General features: G+C 39.5%; 2 protein-coding genes across 5 annotated transcripts; one reads left to right on the forward strand and one right to left on the reverse strand.

The window, feature by feature from the left end:
- Window positions 1–159: 159 nt before the first annotated feature.
- LOC135473402 (uncharacterized) lies at window positions 160–3825 on the forward strand. Its single transcript, XM_064753251.1, has 4 exons — window positions 160–267; window positions 1357–1524; window positions 1918–2145; window positions 2665–3825. The coding sequence occupies exons 1-4, from the start codon at window positions 160–162 to the stop codon at window positions 3823–3825; spliced, it is 1665 nt and encodes a 554-aa protein (XP_064609321.1).
- A 4515-nt stretch (window positions 3826–8340) lies between these two features.
- LOC135472616 (glycine receptor subunit alpha-3-like) lies at window positions 8341–23573 on the reverse strand. Of its 4 annotated transcripts, none has more exons than XM_064752202.1 (10): window positions 23231–23573; window positions 20939–21387; window positions 18845–18909; window positions 16672–16739; window positions 15608–15837; window positions 15300–15382; window positions 14773–14907; window positions 14021–14041; window positions 9117–9496; window positions 8341–8657 (listed from the first exon to the last, which is right to left on the reverse strand). In XM_064752202.1, exons 2-10 carry the CDS (start codon window positions 21085–21087, stop codon window positions 8508–8510), a joined length of 1281 nt encoding a protein of 426 aa, XP_064608272.1. In that variant the 5' UTR covers window positions 21088–21387; window positions 23231–23573; the 3' UTR covers window positions 8341–8507. The 4 variants fall into 4 exon arrangements, with proteins under 4 accessions (XP_064608272.1, XP_064608270.1, XP_064608273.1 ...); XM_064752200.1 differs by having other exon boundaries at window positions 16645–16739; XM_064752203.1 differs by lacking the exon at window positions 14021–14041.
- Window positions 23574–25036: the final 1463 nt, after the last annotated feature.

A 25036-nucleotide genomic window follows, 5' to 3' on the forward strand; every position in this document is an offset into this window, starting at 1 on the left:
GATCCAGCCAAGTCTCACTGCTGATTATCATGCCGTCATACTAAAATGACGACATATCATTCTTTTAATGGAGAGCGATGACCTTTCGCACGTGAGATGACGTCAGATCTTTATGACGTCATAAATCAGAACCGACAGTGTGGCCATTTCTCAAGAAATATGGACGTGAAAACCACACGGTTTTATACTCGCTCTCTTAAATCTGATCTTAGCAGCGATTTTTGGCAGAGACCATCACCAGAAATGGAGTCAAATAATGCACGAAAGGTCAGTGCGACGAAATATCATATAGGTTAACTCATATTAACATCAAATTATCAAGTTGTTAAAATGTGAAATGCCTGATGTTTTACTTTGTTTACTTTGCATTTTACCTAGTTCGAGGTTGCAAACAAAAAGGCTAGGCTTACTTTGTGAATCAGACATTGACATCTCTAGATGATCTTTCAAAACTATCCTTAGTGATGTAAATCAGTCGATAATAAAATATTTTCTTCATCTAAATAAGAAAAGTATTACCAGTTAGGGAATACATCCAGATCTACGTGTGGTCAACGTTTAGTTACTCGGTGTTTTGTACAGAAAATAGTCAATGGCATAGGAATAATTTCAGCTCACAAGGATATGACAACTTTACACAAACAGTGCGCTGAGATTCCTCGTGAAAACCATTGAAAAACATACTTAACAACACAACAATAAATGTGAGACTAATGTTAAATGTTTGATCATTAAAATGGTTAGACCTAACGGTAACGATGTGATGGATGTGCCTGACTATCTTGTATATTCCGACCCCAGATTTTCCTCAGGATCCTGATCAAAGTGGAATAACTATAAAATAAAGGTGCAGACATTCATAAGTGGATCGTAAATAAGTGAAAACATTCATACTACATACATTTGTCTTTATATTAACTTGGTAAAAATTCAAAGAACGTCCGCATCTATTTTGTTGTTGTTGTTGTAGCTATTGTTCCAGCGCGGACGTGATAGAAACTAAGGCAGAACGTCTTTCACATCTTGGCAGAGTTTATTTGTTTCATAAATATAGTCTAGATAAATAGATGTCTTTCTAAATCAGATTTTAAACAACGATAGCCTTAAAATTTTATTCTACAAATATATAGGGCCTAGTCGACATACACATTAATTCAAAATTATTTCAGAGTCATGTAGAGAAAATGCCTTGTTTTTAAAATCAGAAACGACAGTTTTACAGTGCAATGTCGTACATATGTTATAATTAATTTATATATTCCTAGTCTTGATTTTCACTTTTAAAAGTCCCTTCCAGTATTACATTAGTCGACTGAATTGTCAACATATTTGAAATTATTGTTTTCTGTTCAACAGTGGGTTGGGTCAGATCGATCCGGGCCACAGCAGTACCAAAGAAGACTAGATGTCGATTTCGACACTCCTTGGAATCGTACATCTTATACTAGAAGGCCCCCTTACTACCAGTATATCCACCCACGTGGGGCACGTGACTATCCAAGAAACCCCTACAACTACTACCAGGTAGGCCTATAAGGAATGTGCACAGTTATACTTTGTGTGCTAGATGCTCATTACTCTGGTTAAGAAATTCAAATTCCCCACGGTATATTTTTGGTATCGATCTTTGAATGCCTTCATACCCCGTTTGTTCATGACTGAAACTAACTATAGAACAGTTGACAAATGTACATACACATAAAATTCAAAGAAAAATGGCTAATTTTATCATATATACTGAACAAGTGCTGCAAACATTTTTCTCACACGTATATATATATATTAACTGTATATCCACAGGGTTATGGGGGAGGTGACTGGTATCAGAGCCCTATATACCCTGACCCCAATTTACTGCCGCAGTACCGTAGTTCACGGCAGGCATGGAACTCTCACCCCCAAGTTGTTTGTCCACAGGGTTATGGAGGAGGTGACTGGTATCACAGCCCTGTGTACCCTGACCCCAATGCACTGCCGCAGTACCGTAGTTCACGGCAGGCATGGAACTCTCACCCCCAAGTTGTTTGTCCACAGGGTTATGGAGGTGGTGACTGGTATCACAGCCCTGTGTACCTGGACCCTAATGTACAGCGCCAGTACCATGCCTCAGGACACCCTCGGGCAGAATACCACAGGCCTGACCAGGTAGTTTCACTTTGTGTGTATGTAAGAGACCAAACGTCATCTGTCAGATATAGTACATTTAGCTCAGGCCTGTCAGTAAAGGTGCTGCATCCAACTCATTATATGATCGCTAGATTCCTATCTTTTATATACACAACGGAAAATCAAATACACGACCATTTCCGAAAACTTGAAGTTCAGATTCTCCGATTACAACCAAAATTATTTCAGTCCAAATTTAAATCAATGACAAGTATATAATCATCCTGTTTCTAAACCAAAAATGATAGCACCTTTTTAATTTAGATAAAATAACGTGACATGATTTGTAAATTAATAGACATTATTTTTCCAAGGTTTTCCAGCTGAGCTGAGGTAACCTGTTGTACTTATTGATGAACACAAATTTCCATGTAGTAGTCCATTACATTTAAACTGAACGAAGCGCAGAACTTGTCCTCGGCAAGAATCAGAACCATGCAGTAATGAATAATATGTTATAATAAATAGTTGGTCTTTGCTTCCTTTTCTGCTTCACAGGTAAATCTTGTCGGTGAGGAACTATCATCATCAACAAGGCCTGTGGTCAGGCGGCTGTTTGTCCACAAACCTCATGCTGTTCACGTTAACAGTACGGTACAATCTACAGGGCCAACCCAAGGTCTGGCAAGTCTGCCACGAGGAGTACCGCCAAGTAAAGGCTCTACCCAGATATCACCCGTAGATTTGTCCGTGAAGCAAGTTGTGGAGAGCAGAAAACAGCCGGGCCCACGAAAACGACAGAGACCAAAATCTATCTCCCCTGGGACCCAGCCCGAGCCCAAACGTCCAGAGCTTAGGGTACCATCCGTCCCCAAACCACCAGCCCCTTCCCGATCTGACTCCCCGACTCAGCCAAGACAGTTCACACTTACGGCTTCATTAAGTACTGTGTCCATCCCTAGTATTTCCCGCACCGATCTGGACTTGGAATACCTGGACGAAGGAGCCTGTGACATTCTTGGTGAAGGCGGCTATGGATACGTCCAGCGCGGCAGGCTTGAACAAGACGAGATGGCGACGAACATTGCCGCCAAATTCTTTAAGCCGAACCGGGCGTCTGTGGAGGAAATCGAAAGGGAGGCAAAGATACAGCGGTACCTACAAGACACCGGAGCTGTACCCAAAGTCCACGGGCTCATCAACATGGCTAGCAAAGGCGGCGATCCCATTCTGGTTCAGGAGTGTGTTGGTCAGGGAACAACTGTAGAGGATTTAATGGCCAGAGGGGCCGACAGAAAGGTGTGGCTGCAATTTACTCTACAAGCGGCCCAGGGACTGCAGAAAATCCACCAGAAAGGCGTCCTTCTGAACGACATAAAGTTCGACAACATTCTCTTGGACGACAGTCAAGAGTCCCTCAAGGTGAAATTTGTGGACATGGGTATGGCAACTTTTAACTCCAGTTACACCAGTACTGTGAAACCCGAAGACATGGTGGACTGTCATCACATTGCCCCGGAAGTTGTTAATCAAGCGCCGTCTAGCGTCAAGTCAGACCTGTACAGCCTGGGTTACGTCTTGCGTGTGATCGGGGAGGATGCTCATCTGCCAGACATGGAAATGTTGGGGTTCCTGTTGATGCGTGACAACCCTACTCAACGACTAAGTCTTCCAGTTTTCATAAAGTGTGTGGAATTCTTCATGGATTCTTGTAACTGAATGCTCGGAGTTAGTTCACCCGATACTACTGTCTGTGGTAGAAACGATGGGGCAACAAAATCTACCTCAGGATGTTGCTCTCTTATGTTATTTCCCATTTTTACGGAGGCGTTAAAAAAGTGCTAAAGACGAGATTGCTTTTCCACTGAGCCTTAAACACATATAGCACCTTGAGACACCCACACGTTCAGGTCAGAGGTTCATTACAACGAAAAAAAAATCGTGAAGATATATATTTATTCTAAAATTGTTAAAAGGCGTTTTTGTATAGAACTGGACCAAAGTATTACGGTCTCTTTCTTAGTATGTTTTTATTATTGAGAAATAAATGTACGCCTTCGACGGAAGTATTAATTTATACCTGTTATGAACATCATTTCTATATAGACGTCAAATTTTGCTACAGTTGTTGAATTCGTTAAATGTTATACCAAAATGTCTTTCTACTATAAAGAAACCATTTATTTGTATGGAAATTATGTCTATATATACATTCTTGATTAATACAGTATGGTCTGTTATTTCTCTACAGCTGAAGTGTTTGTTGTGTATTCCCTTCTACTCTTAATTCTTTTATGCCTCGTAACTCATATTTTCGTGTACACCAAGAACACTTTACTCATATTCAACTGCCCTTGCCTGTCGCGATTTCATTGTAGATTTATCGCTGACTCTATTGTGGCAGAGATACATTTGCTTCCTCCATCTAAACACTTGAAAAAACTTCCACTCACCTTCATAAATTGAGCATGTCCATTTTTATCCCAGGCATATAAATAGTGACGTATGGGTTACAGTGACATAAAGCTGCTATGTGGATATGTACACATGCCAAGAAATAGTTGCCCCCCCCCCCCCCCCCCCACCCCCCCCCCCTGTTAACGACATAGTACAGAGGGAGGAGGTCAACTGTTAGAATCCTCGGATCCTCGAATGCGGCTCACCTCATGAGGTTTGTCAAGTACCTGTGGAGATACCTTTTGGATTTTTGTCATGTGCCAGAAGATAATCGACCGCTTCCACGAAATCTTGCCTAATTCCCTCCCCTTTCATTAGGTTTGTCAAGTACCTGGTGATAAGCGGTCGTTTCCACCAGACACGGCCTGATTGCCTCCATCAGCAGTTCTTGCTTTAGGAGGGGTCACGTACCTGGAGAGAAGCGGTCGTTTCTACCAGACAATATCTGTCTGCCTCCTTTACTTACAGGCCTTGCTTCAGTAGGTTTGTCAAGTGCCTGGAGAGTTGCAGTCTTTCTCAACCTACAGGATGTTGGTCAATTAGTGTACATGCCATGGAGAGAAGAGACGGTTTCCACTAGACCCTGTCTGGTTTTTCCACCCACAGGATGTTGGTCAATTAGGGTAGCCTACCTGGAGAAAATCGGTCGTTTCCACCAGACCCTGGCCGGTTTTCTCTAGTCCTGAGGGCCGATTAGTGAAACAAATACACCACATCACAACCAAATTATCATTTGCTGGGCTCAAGACATATGCATATGTAAAAAAAAAAGAGGAGAATAGAAAGGGGTGACCACTCCATTTTTTATTGGAATATATCTTATTTAAATTCTTCACTTTCGGTAAGCATCCGAGGCACTTAAATCTAAAATCATGAGTCATTTCTTATCGCTAATAAAGTTGTAATGTGAGAGAGAAAACAAATAAAGTAAACAGGACAATTGCCTTTTATGACAAAATATCTGACCTTGTATTAGAGTTATCCTTTGCTAATTAATTCTTCGTTCTGTTAAAGAAACACAGCGTCGGTGAATCAAAGCTCTTTAATGGTGTTACATCTTTATGATGCTGGTGTAAGGAGTGGTGATGCTGGTGTGAGGGGTAGCGATGTTGGTGTTACACCGTCGTGATACTGGTGTTACACTGTTGTGATGCTGGTGTTACACCGTCGTGATACTGGTGCCGCCATCGTGATACTGGTGGTACACCGTGGTGATAGTAGTGGTACACCGTGGTGATACTAGAGGTACACCGTCGTGATACTGGTGTGAGGTTTTCTGATACTCGTGTGAGATGTCATGATACTCGAGTAAAGAATCGTGATATTCGTGTGAGGTGTGGTGATACTCGTGTAAGGAATCGTGATACTGATGTGAGATGTGAACATAACTGTTAGTGAGCGTCCCCATATATCCATTTCTGTTCATTGACGTAAAACGAACAAAAAAAACAATCACATCTACGCTAATCGTTTTTCCATTCGTTTAAATGATAATTTGAAACAGACTGGTGCTCTGAGAAAGGTGAAGGGGAAAACGAATAAAAACGACGTATACTGAAACATTTTGCGCACGAATACAGAAACAGGCTGATCTGGCCTCTAATCCACTCACAACGGGATGTTAATCCGTAAGACGGCGCGTGAGAAAGCAGTCGACGGGAGCTCCCACTTTTGCGTGTTCGTTGCAACAACAACAACATATTGACTGGCAAGAACGGATTAAGTTACGTATTTTGTCTGCATACCCATCTTACAGGATCAAGTACAATAGTATGCTACACGAAATGCTAAAACTGACTTACAGACGTCGCTGTTTTTTTTGGTGTGCTGGCCGTCAAAGCTTCTCATGGTGCTTTTTTGTGTAAGAAAAGTAATCCTCTGGTATGAATTTTCTTGCAGAGTTTTGTGTTTTTCCCCTGTGGTCATTTTTAATAATTGTTACCGTCTCTGTAATATTTATTTATTTATTTGATTGGTGTTTTACGCCGTACTCTAGAATATTTCACTTATACGACGGCGGCCAGCATTATGGTGGGTGGAAACCAGGCAGAGCCCGGGGGATACCCACAACCATCCGCAGGTTGCTGGCAGACCTTTCCACGTACGTTTCATCCTATAAACTCACCATGTGACTGGCAGGCACATATGGCTTGGCTTATCATTTCTCGTGGATGAACATAGGCTAAATCTAAATGCGCTCCTTCCTTTGGCACCGTGTTTTTTTTTTCTACGCTAAATACCTAAATACTCGCATTATCGGATTCTCTGGTAGTGTGTCGTTTATCGAGATTTTGCATGCCAAACACTTTGATCCGGTCGAGTGAAATGAAAAAGTTTGAACGTTATGGCGACCGCGCTGGTACGTTTGACCGTTGTGACTCTTTTTGACACTTGTCCGTAGGCCCACATGTCTTATACGTCTGTGCAGCCACAATATTTATCAAGATAACGCAACCCCCAGTCTTATTTTTTTATCTTCGTTTTGTTTCTCAGAAAGCTGTCAATTTACATGTTGGCCTATATGCCGCTGTTGTTGTTGTTGGTGCAGTAATCGGCGTGGATCCAGGCTAATGCACCTTTTGATCCCCCCTCCTCCCCCCTACCCCCCTTACTCTCCTCCACACTTACCGCGGTTATAAGTTCTCTCCTGCTGCGCCGTTCGCCAGTGTTGTTTTAGCTGACACGGACTACTTTTGAAGAAAACCCGAATGAGCCATTTCAAATTGGTTCGTTTTTCTTGTGGATAAAACGACTGAAGCTTACACCATTTGTTTTCTATTCGGGATTTCCATTCGCGAAAAGTGAAGAAAAAACGCAGCATATATGGGGACGCTCCCGTAAGGTGCACACAACCGTACATAATTTGTACAGAATGTTTCAATAGCGGCTCTATACCGGAGATGTTTGACTATACCGGAGGCTACATCGAAGGTAAACAATCAACAAGCACAAATCCAATCGAATTTTTGCTGTTTTCTTTTTTTCGAGTAGCCCGAATAATTTAGTTTCAGAAAATATCAACCACGTTGGTGCAGAGGTTACCCTTCAAAATAGGTAATAAACTTCCGAAATTTATAAGGCACGTCGCATTATAACTTTTACAAACTTTAAAATTCTCTGTTTATTGGTGCAGGTAGGGGCCTGATTTTTACTGAAAGAAAATAATTTGAGCTTTCCTTGGTAAATACCCGAAAATCTAGGATTTGATAAATAAAAAGTTCCAAACAATTGTCAAAGATATTTGTTCGCTAAAACTGATATGTCAAGTGAAGAATCGCATGACATATCACTAAAACAACGTCGAAGAGACAAAGAAACAAATGTTTTTTTAAATTATTTTAAAGAAAATTAGGACGGTATCATGCAAAAACGATTGACAGTTTCTTGTAAGATGCTCAAATGGCATCTGATGATCTTGGCAAGTAGTTTTAAAATAGTTTTCAACATCGTGGTTTTCAGCTGAGATTTAAACATAAAGTATTCAGTCGCACTGGAATTACTACATATATTAGCGCACATATATTGCGACATTGAAAACGATACTTATGAAACTCCCCTGACGTAGACAGGGGGGTTATAAATTTTTATCAGAGTCGATATAATTTCCATTATCAAAATTGATATTTTGTGAAGGTGTGAATCTATGAGTTAAGGAACCGTATTTGCATTAAAAATTTATATAGCAGAAAAAAAATTTTTATTTTTATTTTCAAAAAAAGTACACCGGCCCTGGAAAGTTTGTCCCGAACGTGTTGGGTTGAACTAATGTACAAAAGTTTTTCGCCCACATCTCTGGGATTTACTCCCGGGTTTTCTCATAATTGTGACAATCACGTCTCAGCTCCAAGTTGATGTTTCTAAAATGTAAAACCACTCCATGAAGAATATGTATTTTAAATGACACTGGTTGAAAATTCGAAGTGTCGTCATTTTACCTGTCGTCATTATAGCCAGACCGTGTAGAAAAGCCAGTAAAATATGTTCAGAAAGGAGAACACGGCGGGAAATAAAACCCGCGAGACTCGATCTAGACACAACGCTCGTTTCCGGCCCACCAAAGTCAGACTTGTCTTCGATTCACACGTCTCGTCTTCCTGTATAACATAGAAACACAGGTTCGACAAGGAAAAGTGTCGCGTGTAAATGGTGAGGCAAAGTAACGTATTTGGTTGTACAAAAGTGCTAGAATACTAACGTTTACAGCGTAAACAGCATTTAAGGACCTACACCATGTGCTATATAGCCGTTGTATATTTCTTTCGATGAAAATTGGTTGGAAGTTTGGAAAATGAGTCAGATCATTGCAGACCAATTAGGTCGCAATATGACAACGGCTACTTGAGCATACTCATGGACTATTCTCTTGTTGATCGTAAGTTAGGTCGTGTTTAGGTTATTCTTCTAAAGATTGTGTCATCTAAGGATTTTTTTTTTAAGAATACCTAAGAGTTGAATTCAATGTAATTATCTACATAAGGCAGCACTGTAAAAAACAAATAAATGTTTTATCCATTTTTTTTAGAACTATATAGCCTACAACTGTTATGGCCGACCTGTTTGATGTCGTCCACCTCACTTCCGGTTTTGCTCTCCACATTGGGGTCGTTCTTCTTCCGTCTAGATAGAACGTTGACAAAAGCGAACTCGAGCAGAGCAGAGAAGACGAAGCCCAGACACAAGGCCATCCAGACGTCTATAGCCTTGATGTAGGAAACCTTAGGTAGCGTGTTGCGGAGACTGGAGCTCTGGGTAGTGAGGGTCAGCACTGTGAGCACTCCGAGGGTGATTCTGGCGGGGATGGCGTCCACATCGAGCCAGAAGGAGACCCAGGAGAGGATAACGATCAAGGTACTGGGGATGTATACCTGAATGACGTAATACCAGATGTCTCTCTCCAGAACGATGCTCGCCCGAATGCACGTGAAATTCCCGACTGCATGAAGAACGAAAACCAGACATTTAGTGTTTGGATTGAATAGTTTTGTTGTTTTACAGTTTCATAATATATCAGGGAACTGTATAATGTATTATATTATAATATATAAAATGTGTAATAATTATGCATAACGGAATTAAGCCGGAAATATAAACTGTAAAACTATTTATACATGTCTGACCCAGTTCAATACAAAATGCTACAAGCTTGTTTTCCTTTGTTTTGTGCTGAATTGTTCAGTCTTTGGGGGTGATTTCGGTGGATGAGTTCATTTAATGTTGAACTCGGATTTCGACATTCGAAATCCACCACTCCAATAACTGAGTCATGGGAATTCCCTCCAGGTACAGTTACAGTATAAACACCGCATGAAAAATGGATATGTTTTGCACTCGTAAGGCAACTGTGTCAAAAATAACGGCTTTGGCTGGAATTTGATGAAACAGAAAATAAACATGGAAAATAAGCATTCCTAAGATACCGCTGGGTAACGTTGAATGGACCACGCTGGGTAACGTTGAATGGACCACGCTGGGTAACGTTGAATGAACCACGCTGGGTAACGTTGAATGAATCACGTTGCTTGTAAACCATCCGATATATTAATGCGATTTACCATTAAGGCTGGTTTCCGTTGGTTCTGACGTGGCTTTAAGTTAGGGTGATTATATTTTTTTTCTTTCTCCAGGGTCGACTCGCTTTCTTTCACGCCTAAAGCTAACGTCCGTCATGTAAGTAAAATGATCTTGTCTATATGACTTTAAAGAGGTTATACCGTAGATTTTTGGTAAAAAATCTTAATTCAGAAATGAAATCAAATTTTCTTTATTTCCAAGAATAGCTCAAATTATTGCCTCTCAGTCAATGTCAGATTTGTACCTGTATTATTTAAAACGATTCTAAAACATGAATAAGTTACTATTATATATATTATACATTATTTATTATTTCTAAAATAATAGCGAAATTCTATTGAATCCACGTTTTTATAGTTTAGATAAGATAGATTCTTTATTGTATGTCTATGTATGGCTGGTGGATGGTGGACACGGTAAAGGCAACAAGCCCAGGCGTATCAACAATATATATAAGAGATGCCCCTACGGTTTTATAGAGCTCAGATAAGGTAGACTCTTCACGGCATGACTTGATATACCATATGGTATGAAGTCCTATTATATATGATTCTGTGTTTTACAGTTATGACTTCACACATGCATATAAAGTGTAGAAATCAGAATTACAAAAATAAGGACATGACATGACATAGAACTGTATCTTCACTAAGTTTCTTTACTAAAAAATGGGTATCGAGGACGACATGGAATAGATCGCACAATCTATGAGCTTCGCACGAGAAAAGCTGTAGACGAGGAGTAGAAAGCAGGGGGAAAGGTGAATAAATATGCCTCCTATCTGACTGGGGGATCGGGGGCCAAATCCTGGTCGGAGGCCGTACCAGAATAACAAAAAAATTACAACAGAATGCCGCAGACACTTGCTGCTAGGTAAAACATAGAAGGGCCAAAACGTCTTAATGCGAACACCCTCTTATGTTTACATTGGCATTACCCAGTTTTTTTTTCAGCAGCAGTTGTTGTAGATAAGGTAAAGAAAGGGGATAGTGTATAAACAGGGTACAAAATACTACTAAATCTTTCGAGAAATGCCCAGCTCAATTTCCCTGTTTTAATTCACGGAAACATATTGCCAATCTGGTTTAATGAACTATAGCCCCTGAACATTAACGGTTATTTTACTTTTTGTTTTTGCTTGAGATATTTGTTAGCACGTTTTACTAAGAAATATCGGTAATGTAGACAACATCATCGGAGACTGAACCAATCACGATTCACACATTGCCATTCAGTTTTACGTCATAGAGTCGCCTAACTTGCGTATAATGCCTTTCAGTACACAAGGTTTTCAATATCGTTTTTGTACATCTGACACAACTATTTAATGCGATATTACATGGATGTTAATGAAACTTTATTCTTCAACCATCGATTAGCTCTTTGATAATATGATCACTTTGCTGCTAGTTTGGTGGATGTATTTGCATGAAGGGAAAGTTCTAGTACTAGCAATAGTAGAACTAAATCCCCGTTATGAACCAAAGATTCTACACAACCAATTTCTCGCAGGCGGTTTTCACCGAAACAGTTAGAATCCCATTCTTTTATAGGAAGAATATAATTTGAACAGAAACTAATTATCATTAAATCCCGCCAACCACCAAATTACAATTACCACTTCTAATATAAATTAGCACTTTACATGCATGGAATTTTCCCATTGTCGCCAGTGATTGAGTTAATGATGGTAATTTTTTTAGGGTTCAAGTTGTTACTCTGGAACTAAGTTTCCATCATTCCACAGTGACACAGAATCGAAAAGTTTCTTAATGTGTCTCTATCATGCTTTACACATTCAGGATGAGGAATCAATCTTGAACAATGTCACTATATACTGTACGATGGACATCATGTGATTATATGCTGTACGATGGACATAATGTGATTATATACTGTACAGTGGATCACATGTCATTATATACTGTACGGTGGATCACATGTCATTATATACTGTAAGGTGGATCACATGCCATTATATACTGTACGTTGGAATGAGTGAGTGCTTGGGGTTTAACGTCGTACTTAACAATTTTTCAGTCATATGACGACGAAAGAATCCTTAGAGTGCGCGTAATGTGCCTCCTTGTTGCAGGACGGATTTCCACCCTCATTTATCTAGTGCTGCTTCACTGGAACGCCTTACCGAAGGCAAGTAAGCCGCCTCGCCCGAGCCATTATACTAATACGGGTCAACCAGTCGTTGCACCTGTTAAAGTTTCGCTCCCTAAGTGGACGTTATAAAAACTGTGCTATCGAGCCGGTCTGTACAGTGGACATCATGTCATTATATACTGTATGGTGGATCACATGTCATTATATACTGTACGGTGGACCACATGTCATTATATACTGTACGGTGGATCACATGTCATAATATACTGTCCGGTAGACATCATGTCATACTGTACCGTGGACCACATGTCATTATATACTGTATGGTGGATCACATGTCATAAACTGTACCGTGGACATCATGTGATTATATATTGTACGGTGGACCACATGTCATTATATACTGTACGGTGGATCACATGTCATAATATACTGTACGATGGACATCATGTCATTATATACTGTACCGTGGATCACATGTCATTATATACTGTACCGTGGACAACATGTCATTATCTACTGTACCGTGGATCACATGTCATTATATACTGTACCGTGGACAACATGTCATTATATACTGTACCGTGGACCACATGTTATTATATACTGTATGGTGGATCACATGTCATTATATACTGTCCGGTGGACATCATGTCATACTGTACCGTGGACCACATGTCATTATATACTGTATGGTGGATCACATGTCATTATAAACTGTACGGTGGACATCATGTGATTATATATTGTACCGCGGACCACATGTCATTATATACTGTACGGTGGATCACATGTCATAATATACTGTACGGTGGACATCATGTCATTATATACTGTACCGTGGGTCACATGTCATAAACTGTACCGTGGACAACATGTCATTATATACTGTACCGTGGATCACATGTCATTATATACTGTACCGTGGACAACATGTCATTATATACTGTACCGTGGACCACATGTCATTATATACTGTACCGTGGACCACATGTCATTATATACTGTACCGTGGACAACATGACATTATATACTGTACCGTGGACAACATGTCATTATATACTGTACCGTGGACCACATGTCATTATATACTGTACCGTGGACCACATGTCATTATATACTGTACCGTGGACAACATGACATTATATACTGTACCGTGGACAACATGTCATTATATACTGTACCGTGGACCACATGTTATTATATACTGTATGGTGGACCACATGTCATTATATACTGTACGGTGGACACCCGGACTTACAGCTTGGGTGTAGTGTCAGCTATACTGGTATCTATATTTATTTCCGATACAAACACAGCTGTGATGTCTACGTTGCGCCAAACCAAAGCACTTATGGGAATGTGAGTAACCAAAACCGAAGGTGTACAGTTTGAGTGTTGTGTCAGTGATACTGGTATCTATATTTACTATCCATACAAACACTGCTGTGATATCTACGTTGCGCCAAACCAAAGCACTTGTGGGAATGCGAGTAACCAAAACTGAAGACAAGCAACAGTAAACATTGCACTGAAACTCACTGAAAATATGAGTAGTTCCATCTATTGTTGTTTAACGTGAAACACAAAAGGGCACATGCAGAATTTGCACTGAAATTATACCAAGTAATGGATAAGGCAGGGTTAGGGAAGCGGAACGATGTATAATGTTTTGAAATCAGAGAAATAATAATTACTATACAAAGATACGAAAATAAGGTTTGGTAAAATTCTGCTTCAAAGCATTGTGGGTAGAAGAGAGAGAACTGACCTCCGATTAATCCGCTGTCCCCTGGCAGGAGTCATAAAGAAAACATGGACAGATTTTAAGATGGTTTATTGATAAAATGTTTCACATTTTCCCTTAACACAACCTGGTCATGACCTATGTAGCGTATGCCGTCTGAATGAAGGGGTTCAAATTTCACCTCATCAAGGTGTACTTGTTTACCGTGATGATCGGTCAATAAAATAACATCTTTCATAAAGGTACGTTACCACTGGATGAATCTGGATAGCCCATGGGATTTTAGTGTACGGATGCCATCAAGGTAAGAATTATTATTCCACTGTAACATCGAAAACCATTCTAAATGTTTCCACTCATGTACAATTGTGAGATACAGTTACAAATTCTGCCGATGTGCCAACAAAACATGCCGTGTACTCTCTAGATTGAAAAAGGTCCTTCACTAATCAAGTCGTTCGCTGGAATTGGAGTATTTTAGTGCCCTTTATATCATTGTCATCTACTGAAATATTGTAAAATAGATTTAAATGTTTCCACGAACCGGTTGAATCCCACGAATGCAGCCCAGATGTATATGCCATTCTAACCACACCCTACTCCGCCCCGGCATTAATCGATAGTGTTGTAGCTTAACGGCTCATGCCAGTTTTATCAGAACACAATTTAAACACCCCCACTCCGCCCCGGCATTAATCGATACTGTTGCGGCTTAACGGGTTATGCCAGTTTTATCAGAACACAATTTAAAGCTTGTCCACACTTCCCAGACTCACCTTCTCCGTACGTCTTCGTGCAGTCAAGGGCCGTCGTGTCTTGCTTCTTAAACTGTGGTATTAACAGACTGTCTGAATACTCTATAGGTCTGTGATCAAACCAGCTGAACACCAAGTAGTCCGTCGTGTAACTGTCTGTCAAAGAAACAACAGAATGATGTTCGGAAGATATAGCACTTCAAAGCAGGTTTCCTACTGAGGTGAAAGCTATTGCAGCCCGCCAAAACATTTAGCACAGAAATGCATACTGCAGGTGAAATGATTCAATCCTTTCCATAATTTACTTTCCTCAATTAATTTTTGGAACCACTGCCATACTGGGCTATACGCTGATGTTTCCACTTTGCTCAGACAGATAATAGATTGCTCTCGACGGTAGTCGTTTGTCCATTTATGCTGTTATATACGAATTAAATAGTAATTTTTTCGTTTAGATTGACATACAGCATTGGGCAGTATAAACCATCATCTATTAGACACGCGCATCTTTATTAGTCTTTGTGTAGAAAAATGACACATCTACTTACAACTTTCTGCAGTAATGCCACAGATTTGGGTGTCGAATGGGTATTTGTGCAAGTTCATCATACACGATAATGTCATGGATAATCTGTGAACAGATGTACGAGAAAGTTTAAAACTTACACCGTATATAGTAAAAAACACGTTTTCTAATCGAGCAGGGGCATAAACCATGACTACAATACCAAAGCGGTTAAAAGCCAGCCCACTAAATTTAACCTGTTTGATTTCACATTATGTGCTAAAGTTAAAAACAAAACCATTCAACCATTATTTCACGCTTCACGTCCACTGCCCCCCCCATTTTCTCTACCTGACGCTGTAGAAGATGGTGCCGTTCCGGTAGAGGTGCATAAGCTTGTTGGGCACGGTGACAACGTGGAAGGCTGCCCTCTTTTCGTTAGTAAAGTACAGATCCGGTACCCAGACCCGGGCCATGATCTTCGTGTCCAGCTCCAGAGGTTCTGTGATGATAGGGTAGGCAGAGTAAGACAATCGGGCATCGTGCCACTTCTGACGGACGAAGATCGTCAGAGAGTATTCCTGTAGCAAGACATCAAAGGTGCAAAGTTAGACCAAGATAGATACTGTAGATAGCAATAGCTGACACCTGGGGCCGATTACACAAGGTCATTTCTGACTTAAGTGAATATTTGAAACTTCACAGTGCTTAGTTTTTGGCAGTGTAAGTTGAATTTTGGACACATTTGTCTTAAGATAATATTGATGAGGTGAACAAAATTTCTAAAGCCGAAAACTGAGATTTAAGATCGCAGTTGAAATTTTTGCTTAAGTCGGAAATGGCTTTGAGAAATCGGCTCCTGCCGGTGTCCTCCGTCAAAAGCAACTAATATCGAACTTGAGTTAAAGTCCTGATCACGGAGAGAAAGGCAACCGGGAATGTTTGATATTAAATGAACAATGGAATGATTTCAAATACAAAATTTTAAGGTACAGGGCAGAAGTCGTATTCTTCAAAGATGTGGCCTCAGCCATTTGAGTTATAAGGAATCTATGAGGTGAAACAGACATTCGTATTCCAGCCGTCAACCAAAGTGAAGGTTCCGAGTCAATAATCGCAAGGCCAATTCCCAAAACGACGCTTAACACAAACCACCAAAGAACTAAGAAAGTATGTGAAGTACAAAATTAGGACGGAATCACGCAGAGAGAAGCTGTCAACAGTTTTCAATGAACTCAGCTTATTTACTTCATTTATTGTTCTTAATAGACTATTCTTTTTCTTTAATGTAAATTTCTTTTATTAATTTATTTTTTTCTGATGTAAAGTTGCACAAGTGTTAGTGTTTATCCCGTGGCCTATTTGTACTGCTAAAGAGAAATCCGTACACGTGGCCAGGTTTTCACTGTCCTCACCATCGCAGCTTCGTTAAAGGTGTCCACGCTGTAGATGTATATCTGTACCGAGACATTAGTCGGTATGTCTGAAATGTATAAAATTAATATTTAACTGTTAGAAAAGATATAATTTAACGGGTTTATATAGCTTAGCATATCAACAGCCTTCATTTATTTATTGTTTTAACGCTATACTCTAGAATTTTTCACTTAAACGGATGGAGGTAACCGAAGTGCACGAGGGACACTACCGACCTTCGGTAAGTTACTGATGAACTTTCTCACAGATATGTTGGAAGACAAGTGAACTGCAACGGACATTAGAGTGCGTAAAATACTTCACTAGCGTCGTCGACCGCTTGCTGTCATCAAGGCCTGACGGATAGTGAGAGCTGAGAAATTTGAAAATTCCCTGTCCATGCTCTGGTTTTAACACGAGTTATATTACGAGTTAATAACATGGAATGCTGGATGGCTAAAGTGGATTTTTTTTGGCTGCATGGTTGAAATTGTTTATATAAATGTACAGTATATGCATCATTTATTTAATATGGCGGGTGTTAAATAGGTCAGTTTTATAGGTAAATTATCTAAAATGCTTGAATACGTTATTACATACGATACATGCAGAATTGTTATTCTTTGTATCTGTGAAGTTGTGAGACAGCGTCACTATCTCGGTATATATAGACGGGCTAATTTGCTGACATATACTGAGTGCTGTAACACAGTTAAAACTGTATTGGTCACAATGTTACTGGGCATTTAAATACACTTAAAGGTGGAGAAAACATAAAAATTACATAACGTTCAGATGAAAGAGTGCGAAAAGTTAGTTATAAATATGGTCTGCAATATTTTTTTCGATTTTTCTTTACAGAGAAAAAGACATCTGAAAATAATGCATGATGGGTATTTAGCGTATATAGCCTGTATGGCCTTTATGTAATAATGCTATAAATAAGATAAAGACCACATGTTTAATAGTTGTATTTGCGCTAGACTTTGGTTTCTTTAGCTAACTAATGTGATCAAAAGGAGTTTTAATCCCACTGATATTTTTAATATAATCATAAATATAATCATAATCATCAGATTAAATGGATGTGTTTGCATATAAACAACAAATTTACATTCAAATAAATTTATTACACATGCATCACATCCTCATTTAAAGCAGTGTTATTCAAAGACGATATATACCAAGAGAGGATTCAAAATACGGATCTTACAAAAATATTCTTAAATACCCTTTTCTAGAAAAAAAAGAAAAAATCGAGAAAAGTATTGAAAACCCTATTTGCGAATAAGTTTTCACGCTCTTTTATCTGCCTTCAGCATCATTTTTATGTTTTCTTCTTGTTTAATTATTTTCCGTGGAATACGATTATTTGTATATATTTGCTACACATTATACATCAAACGATTTATCTGGAAATCAGAAAAATTCTTGTCACGGTGTAACTGGCAATTTCCATGTACTTAATTATATAATGTGTGATAGCATCAACTGTTTATATTTGCGGACATTACATCAAACGATTGAGTGATTTTGAAATCACGAAGCGTACTAACTTCAAAGAGAAACAGATTTGCAAATTACTTCCCTATTTGCAAACCAGAAGCGTTAGTGTGATTAGCTCTTCTAATAATGACGTCATGTCCGACATTTTTTAACTGCTCGAATTTTCATTGTATTTATTTCCAAAACTACGTTCAGAACAACACCCCAGAGTCAAAAAATCACGAAACTAGTCCACTATTAGAGAGAGGCGTCGCATTCTGTTTCTCGATGGCTCCATTATTAAACGTGCCACTGTTCTAGCAGCCGATAAGACATTGACCAACAAGGTTGCATTCTCCAATCTCTCACCCGCTATTCGGCTACAGCATTAAGTTAGGAGGTTTGTCAGATTTCTGCTGAAAGGCGGTTGTTTTTTGCCGGTTCCCTATATGTTCGTACATCTGACCACCGTCGTACAAGTAAAAGTAGCCGACCGCTATCAGTGATCAATTCACCATAGTTTTATAGACAAAAATGTGTATACCATGCATCTTATTTAATTACAACCGTTGTGGGGAGTTGAACACGATGTTTATATGTTCCTCTTAGTTTCCACGACATCCGAAAACTTGTAAGACGGTAAAAGTATGAAACATACTACTATAGCTCTGCATGATTTGGACATACCTTCGTCGTAGTGGGGTGAAATCTTGGGATCGTAGTCAATCAACAGGTCGTCAAGGATGGTTCGTCTGCGAATTAAAGATGCAATATACAAGGCCACTGTATGGAGAGTAAAACCAGAATAACAAGGAGAGTGTGATATTTGGCATATCATCGCATGGTGAAATCCTTTTTCAGGTTAATTATCCTCATTTGGGGAGTTATTCTAAAAACAGTAGCAACGTACACTAAAACAGTAGCAACATACACTAAAACAGTAGCAAAGTACACTAAAACCATCGCTTGCTCAGAATTAGAGAAAGCATTTGTAGACATGTGACAGGGGACGGCGCCACCGAGTTAGTTAGCACAAATTGCATGGTCCTTTATAGACAGTCTTTAGCCTTCTGGGTGAGAGGCTATTTCATATTGATGATGTACAAGTGCTCACAAGTGTTATGTATTTGTCTGTAGGACAGAATTGTACAAGTGCTCACAACTCTTTTGTATTTGTGTTAGATGTGTAATACTATTTTTTTTAATTTTTCATGTGTACACTATTGTGACTATGATGCTTCCATTGGTACTACCATTCGAACACTGTTACTATAAGGGAATGGAAGGTTAACTACATCATTATGTACAAGGTCCGGTTTGGGTACGAGAGTATCCATGACATGGGTGCTGCTTCACAAAACGCGGTCGGTTTGAGTTTAGCTGTCGCTTATTTGCCTGTCCTCGCTCTATGTTTGCATTTGTTTTCCTTCCAGGTATGTAAAAGTATTCATTAAGTTAACATGATCCTTTTTCACTCATTTTGTAAGTCTGTTAGCGCAAATGTCGCTGTTTTTGTTTGATTTTCTGTCAGGTGTTCTGCTGTGACGTTGTCAGTACGTTCAGCTGTGTAATTACGTGACCGGAGTTAGGCTGATCGCCGTTACTCAGTTTGACACGCTTTACATGGTTAAATATAAGCCTACAACAGGTATACGTAACTGGAAACGGAAGTAATAAGTATTTCTGGTGTCTACCACAGCTGCAGTGTGATGTACAATAATTGATAAGTGGATGTAACATGTGACACCCATTTGGTATACTGTCTGAGATTATTTGAGCGCCCATGACATGGCTGCTGCGTCGCCAAACGCAGTCGGTTTGAGATGAGCTGTCGCTTATTTGCCTGTCATCACTCCATGCTTGTATCTGTTATCCTTCCAGGGTTGCATACGATTGTCACACATGCGAATGAGCCCAGTCCAAATGTTAAATCAGAAGAAAGAAATAAAGATTATAATCACAAGCAAGCCTGCGTTGTTCCCTTGGTGAAACTGAAAGAACCGGTAAGCCCCACTCCGGTAAAAGATACGTCATTAAGATTAGATAAACCACAGGAGAGATAGCAAGCCACAGGATATATGCGTCTATACGTGTCTTGTGATTAACCCAAGGTTTTATTCCAACTGTTCCAGATCATACTGTTCCAGGTTAGCACCCAGCTAACCTCATGACATCGACAAAATGGCGTAAAAAGTGAATATTAAGCTATTAAGTTGAAACAAAATATTTTCAATATTATAAGATGTGTTTGTCGAATGCCACAAAACATATTTCAAATGATTGCAATGGATTTTAATTTTCCGACAAATTCCACTTAAACTTCGACAACTCTTCCCTGTCTATTTGCAAATGTTTCCATCTGGAGTTTTATTTCTGATGCAAACTGTGTTGTAATTTCTGGTGTAAATAAAACTCTATCTCAAAGGAAATTAACACATTTCTTCTAACTCTGGTCTTCTGGGATAAAACTTTATGTTTTATTTCTGGGAGTAATTCATAAAGTTTCGATAACATTTCAATAAGCAAACAGATATGTGTACTCTGTGTGTACAGGTTCCCCAAATCGCAGTGTGTACAGACATTATACACAAATATTCTCGGAATCTCATTCTATCTAGAAATATTGTTAGGTATACAACAGGGCACAGTATGGCCTCTGTACTTGACCGTAGTTGAGTCTATGTCGTCCTTTGAGGTCTATATGAGAGAATGATCACACGTGTCATAAAATCAATTCAGATCACAAACCAACAGACCGATAAATTTATCAACAAACCTCACCTGGTACTTGCCCTTTTTGGTGATGCTTCTGTCGTTGATAATTCCTCGCTCAATGAGAGCATCGTCACCAAACACAGCAGTTGGACAGGAAGTCTGTGCATTGGTAGAAGTGTAGATAGCGCGGCTTTGTGGAACACAGAGACACTCATTTTCACTGCTCACCCAGGAGATGAAGGCGTTATACACAGGTGAGTTCCTCCAGACATCACTTGCCTTCAGGTATATACTGTCATTACCGTCTTTTTCAACCAGGCCATAAGAATATCAGAGCTCAGGGAATCCGACCTGTTTTGCCTTGGAGGAGAAGCACAGATTTCCCCTGGGGATCAGGTAGCATCCAATCGTGCTGTTATCTTTATCAAAACGGCGTCAATTACCGTATTGTTTCACCTCAAACGTGAGGAACTCCTAGGTTATCCAAGGTAAAAGCCTTGCGTGTTAGCTTTTTTCTGAAATCCAAGAAGATTTGTTAGTAGTTAAAAGGAAAGCAACTACTTACTGCAGCGGCAGTGTCAGTGAATAAATGAAGGGAGTAAATTGGGGCTTTAACACAGCATATATTCAAGTACAGTTGCTTCCTCCCTATTCGTCCGTTGATGTTTTGGGATTTAAGTGTATTAATGATCTCGGAGATGAAGAAATCATACCCATTTGGGCCCCACTGCCCTTTACAATCAGTGTACACACACTGAAACCTGCATATCGCGTATCTATACCTGGTAAAACAATAACTGTCTTTCTGCTTGTAGTAATTATCTACCTGTATACTGTTAGGAAAATATGGTAAGATGGGCGTTGTCTCTGGTACAAGATACTGTAACTCAACAAGTTGCGATGTCTGACTGAGATATAACCCTGCATATAAACTTGGCTCAGTCGGGATAAAGTATATGACTGTTATATTGACAAACACTAGTGACACGCTGAGTGCAACCCACTTTAACTTAAGGCTGTACAAACCGTGATAAAACTATATATGGACTTGGAAAAGATAAGCACCATTAGAGTGTTGGCATAAGAATGGCTCGCGACGTAAAACATGTCTAAAGTAGTTAATATTACAATAAAAGGCGATATCGGTAAATGCTCTAGACGGCGGACAAGTGGAACACCGCATTGTTGTTATCAGGTATCATTGTCACTGAGGCAAAAGTGATCGAACACCGATAATCATGTATTCAACAGCGTCGCGTTATGGTGTGGCAGGGCTGTGTGGACAGGTACGCGCTTTAAACGGGAGCTGTGTACACCAGAAAACAGAGAGATCATACATGGTACGGTACAGGGATAGGGCGTCGCTAAGCATATGGCTATAAAGTTAACCATGAACATGCTCATACTGGGTGGAGCCGAGAATCTGCTGACAGTTGCATAATTACATCGATAAAACGATATTGTGTTCTTTTTCTCCTATCATAGTGACATAAATACTTAACTTCTAGACAATACAGATACATGCATACGTGTTCTACTTGGTATGTATTTCGGATTTTTCATTGATCAATTTTTAACGTTCCTCCTAAAGTCATTAAAACTGATTAAGGCTCTTGTAACTGGCTCAATTGACTAAATTGACTAAGTCGCACTTTATATGAGGTCACAGGTTCGAATCCAGCTCTCGCTAGTTCGGCTTTGGCTTGAAGCAAGGGGATTTGTTATTTATCTGACGGAGGGCGGTGATTTACTGAACCTGACTGCTGGCGTATAAAAATATTCAGTACACAGTTTTTCATAAACACCACTGAAATGAATATAACTGATAAATCTTTTTCCACGGTTGGAATCTTGGAAAACTTTGATTTAGACGTGTGCTGTCTCTTGTTATACTGACTTTTCGAAGACGCTGGGCAGTCAGCGCTCCATAATTTATCATTATTGGTGTCATGTCGAATACCTTGTAAACAGATTTTAACGTCCCACCCATGTCGTGACGCAGAAGAGTCAGCAAATTATTGTCAACCACTCAACCGCTTAAGATTTCGTTTAATAACTTTTTGTTTTACTGAACATGAAAGAAAGACATACCGAAAATGTCATGGACAAAAGTCCCGCAGTAATAATTATTTTTATGCAAAAGTCCATATGGTTCAAACTGATAAGTGTAAGCTATACATTTAGAAGGACATCCTCAGTATTTCAACGTTATGTTATGTTAATTACTTTCATAGAACCTTATGACAGCCGTTTTGGTCCAGGTAAGAAAGTTGCATCAGAACATCATATCTCAGAATATTGTCTTCATGTGAATAATTAACATCGTTTGATATGGAAACCAAAAGACATAAGCTCTACCTGACAAGAGTTGATCCTTAGGAAGATGCATACAGGCAGTCAATATGCTTTGAACCTGAGGTACGACTCTGCTAAGAAAACGTAGCTCTGACAGAGAGGATCAGCCTGCTTTATGCATGTTTGACCTTCAGTCAAATCCTTCCACTCTCCGACTAAATCGACAGGTCGGCAGCGATGGATATAGAGGCAAACCAGCGTCCCTGTGGTTAAAGTAAGCTGCCTGGCAGTCTCGCCAGAAAATCTTCCCACTGGCTAACAGGTAAATCCCGAGTACGTGAATGTGGTTACAGGAGAACTCTATATAGGTTGTGTAGAAATGGTATACACTGGACAGGTATAAACCTCTCATCCCGTGTATACACGATCTTAATTCACTTCTACATTTCTCAAGCTTAACACATATCTATCTCTCTTATACCCTCAGAGAATACAGATGACATTTCGGACATAGCCTGGTTGCAGTCATGTATCACTGTCTCAGAGCTGTGTTCTGGTATATGTCTTCATTAGTTTCCCATCTTACTTGCACCAGTATTGCCTCTGGCTACTGCCAGATTCTGACCCTTCAGTAGGATACACAATGAAATGCCAAACGGCCTACATCATCTGGACATGATTGACCCACTATTCCAGCAATCCACATTCTCTTGTAATATACCTATTGTCTTCCGAACAATGTCTCAAACTATACATACATGAATAATTGAGCTACCCACAAATGTGCATGCTGGATGTATCACCTTGTAATCAAGCCATTTTTTATGGTCTACTTTATTAGAAGAGGGATAGGGATTTGGGATCACAGTTAGATCACCCTAGTTTTTCTTACAAAACTGTATCATGACTAAACGCATTACAATGATGTTCTGTTGTACAAAAGACGTATGTGAATTACCATTACCGATATAAATCTCCCTGAGCCAGTTTACTTTTTCAATGTGGACACTGTTCTGTTACTTTAAGAAATAGTAGGTCTGTTAAAATCTGGCAACTCCGATAGCGTCATTAGCATTATACGCCAGTTTTAAGCCACGTGCAGAATACACCGTTACCGATATTTCTCAATCATTTTTTTCTGCTTCGAAATATATCGAGATAAAACAAAAGATGACAGTGGCATGAAATCAATTTACGTTTTTATTCATATAATTTCATTTATTTATTTATTCATCGCTTTCCTTAATTACACACGTATTTATGCATTTTTTAAAGCAATATATTTCTCTGTCGATAAATCTGATTTTGAAGTTTGTTAGTTAATACATGTAAAAAGGCAAGGACTCTTGGAGGCAACCTTATTGCCGTCGTCAGCCTTACCAATAAATTGATTAATTAATTACCAATACATTTCTTTCCAGATACAGTTTTATAACCCAGCCCTATCATTCCTTTCTCCATACAGTTTTATAACCCAGCCCCGTCATTCCTTTGTCCATACAGTTTTATAACCCAGCTACGTCCTTTCTTTGTCCATACAGTTTTATAACCCAGCCCTATCATTCCTTTCTCCATACAGTTTTATAACCCAGCCCCGTCATTCCTTTGTCCATACAGTTTTATAACCCAGCTACGTCCTTTCTTTGTCCATACAGTTTTATAACCCAGTCCTGTCATTCCTTTGTCCATACACTTTTATACCCCAGCCCTGTCATTCCTTTGTCCATACAGTTTTATAACCCAGCCCTGTCATACCATTGTCCATACAGTTGTATAACCCAGCCCTGTCATCCATTTGTCCATACAGTTTTTTTAACCCAGCCCTGTCATACCTTTGTCCATACAGTTTTTTAACCCAGCCCTGTCATT

Source organism: Liolophura sinensis, chromosome 8, assembly GCF_032854445.1.
Source record: "Liolophura sinensis isolate JHLJ2023 chromosome 8, CUHK_Ljap_v2, whole genome shotgun sequence".
NCBI lineage: Eukaryota > Metazoa > Mollusca > Polyplacophora > Chitonida > Chitonidae > Liolophura > Liolophura sinensis.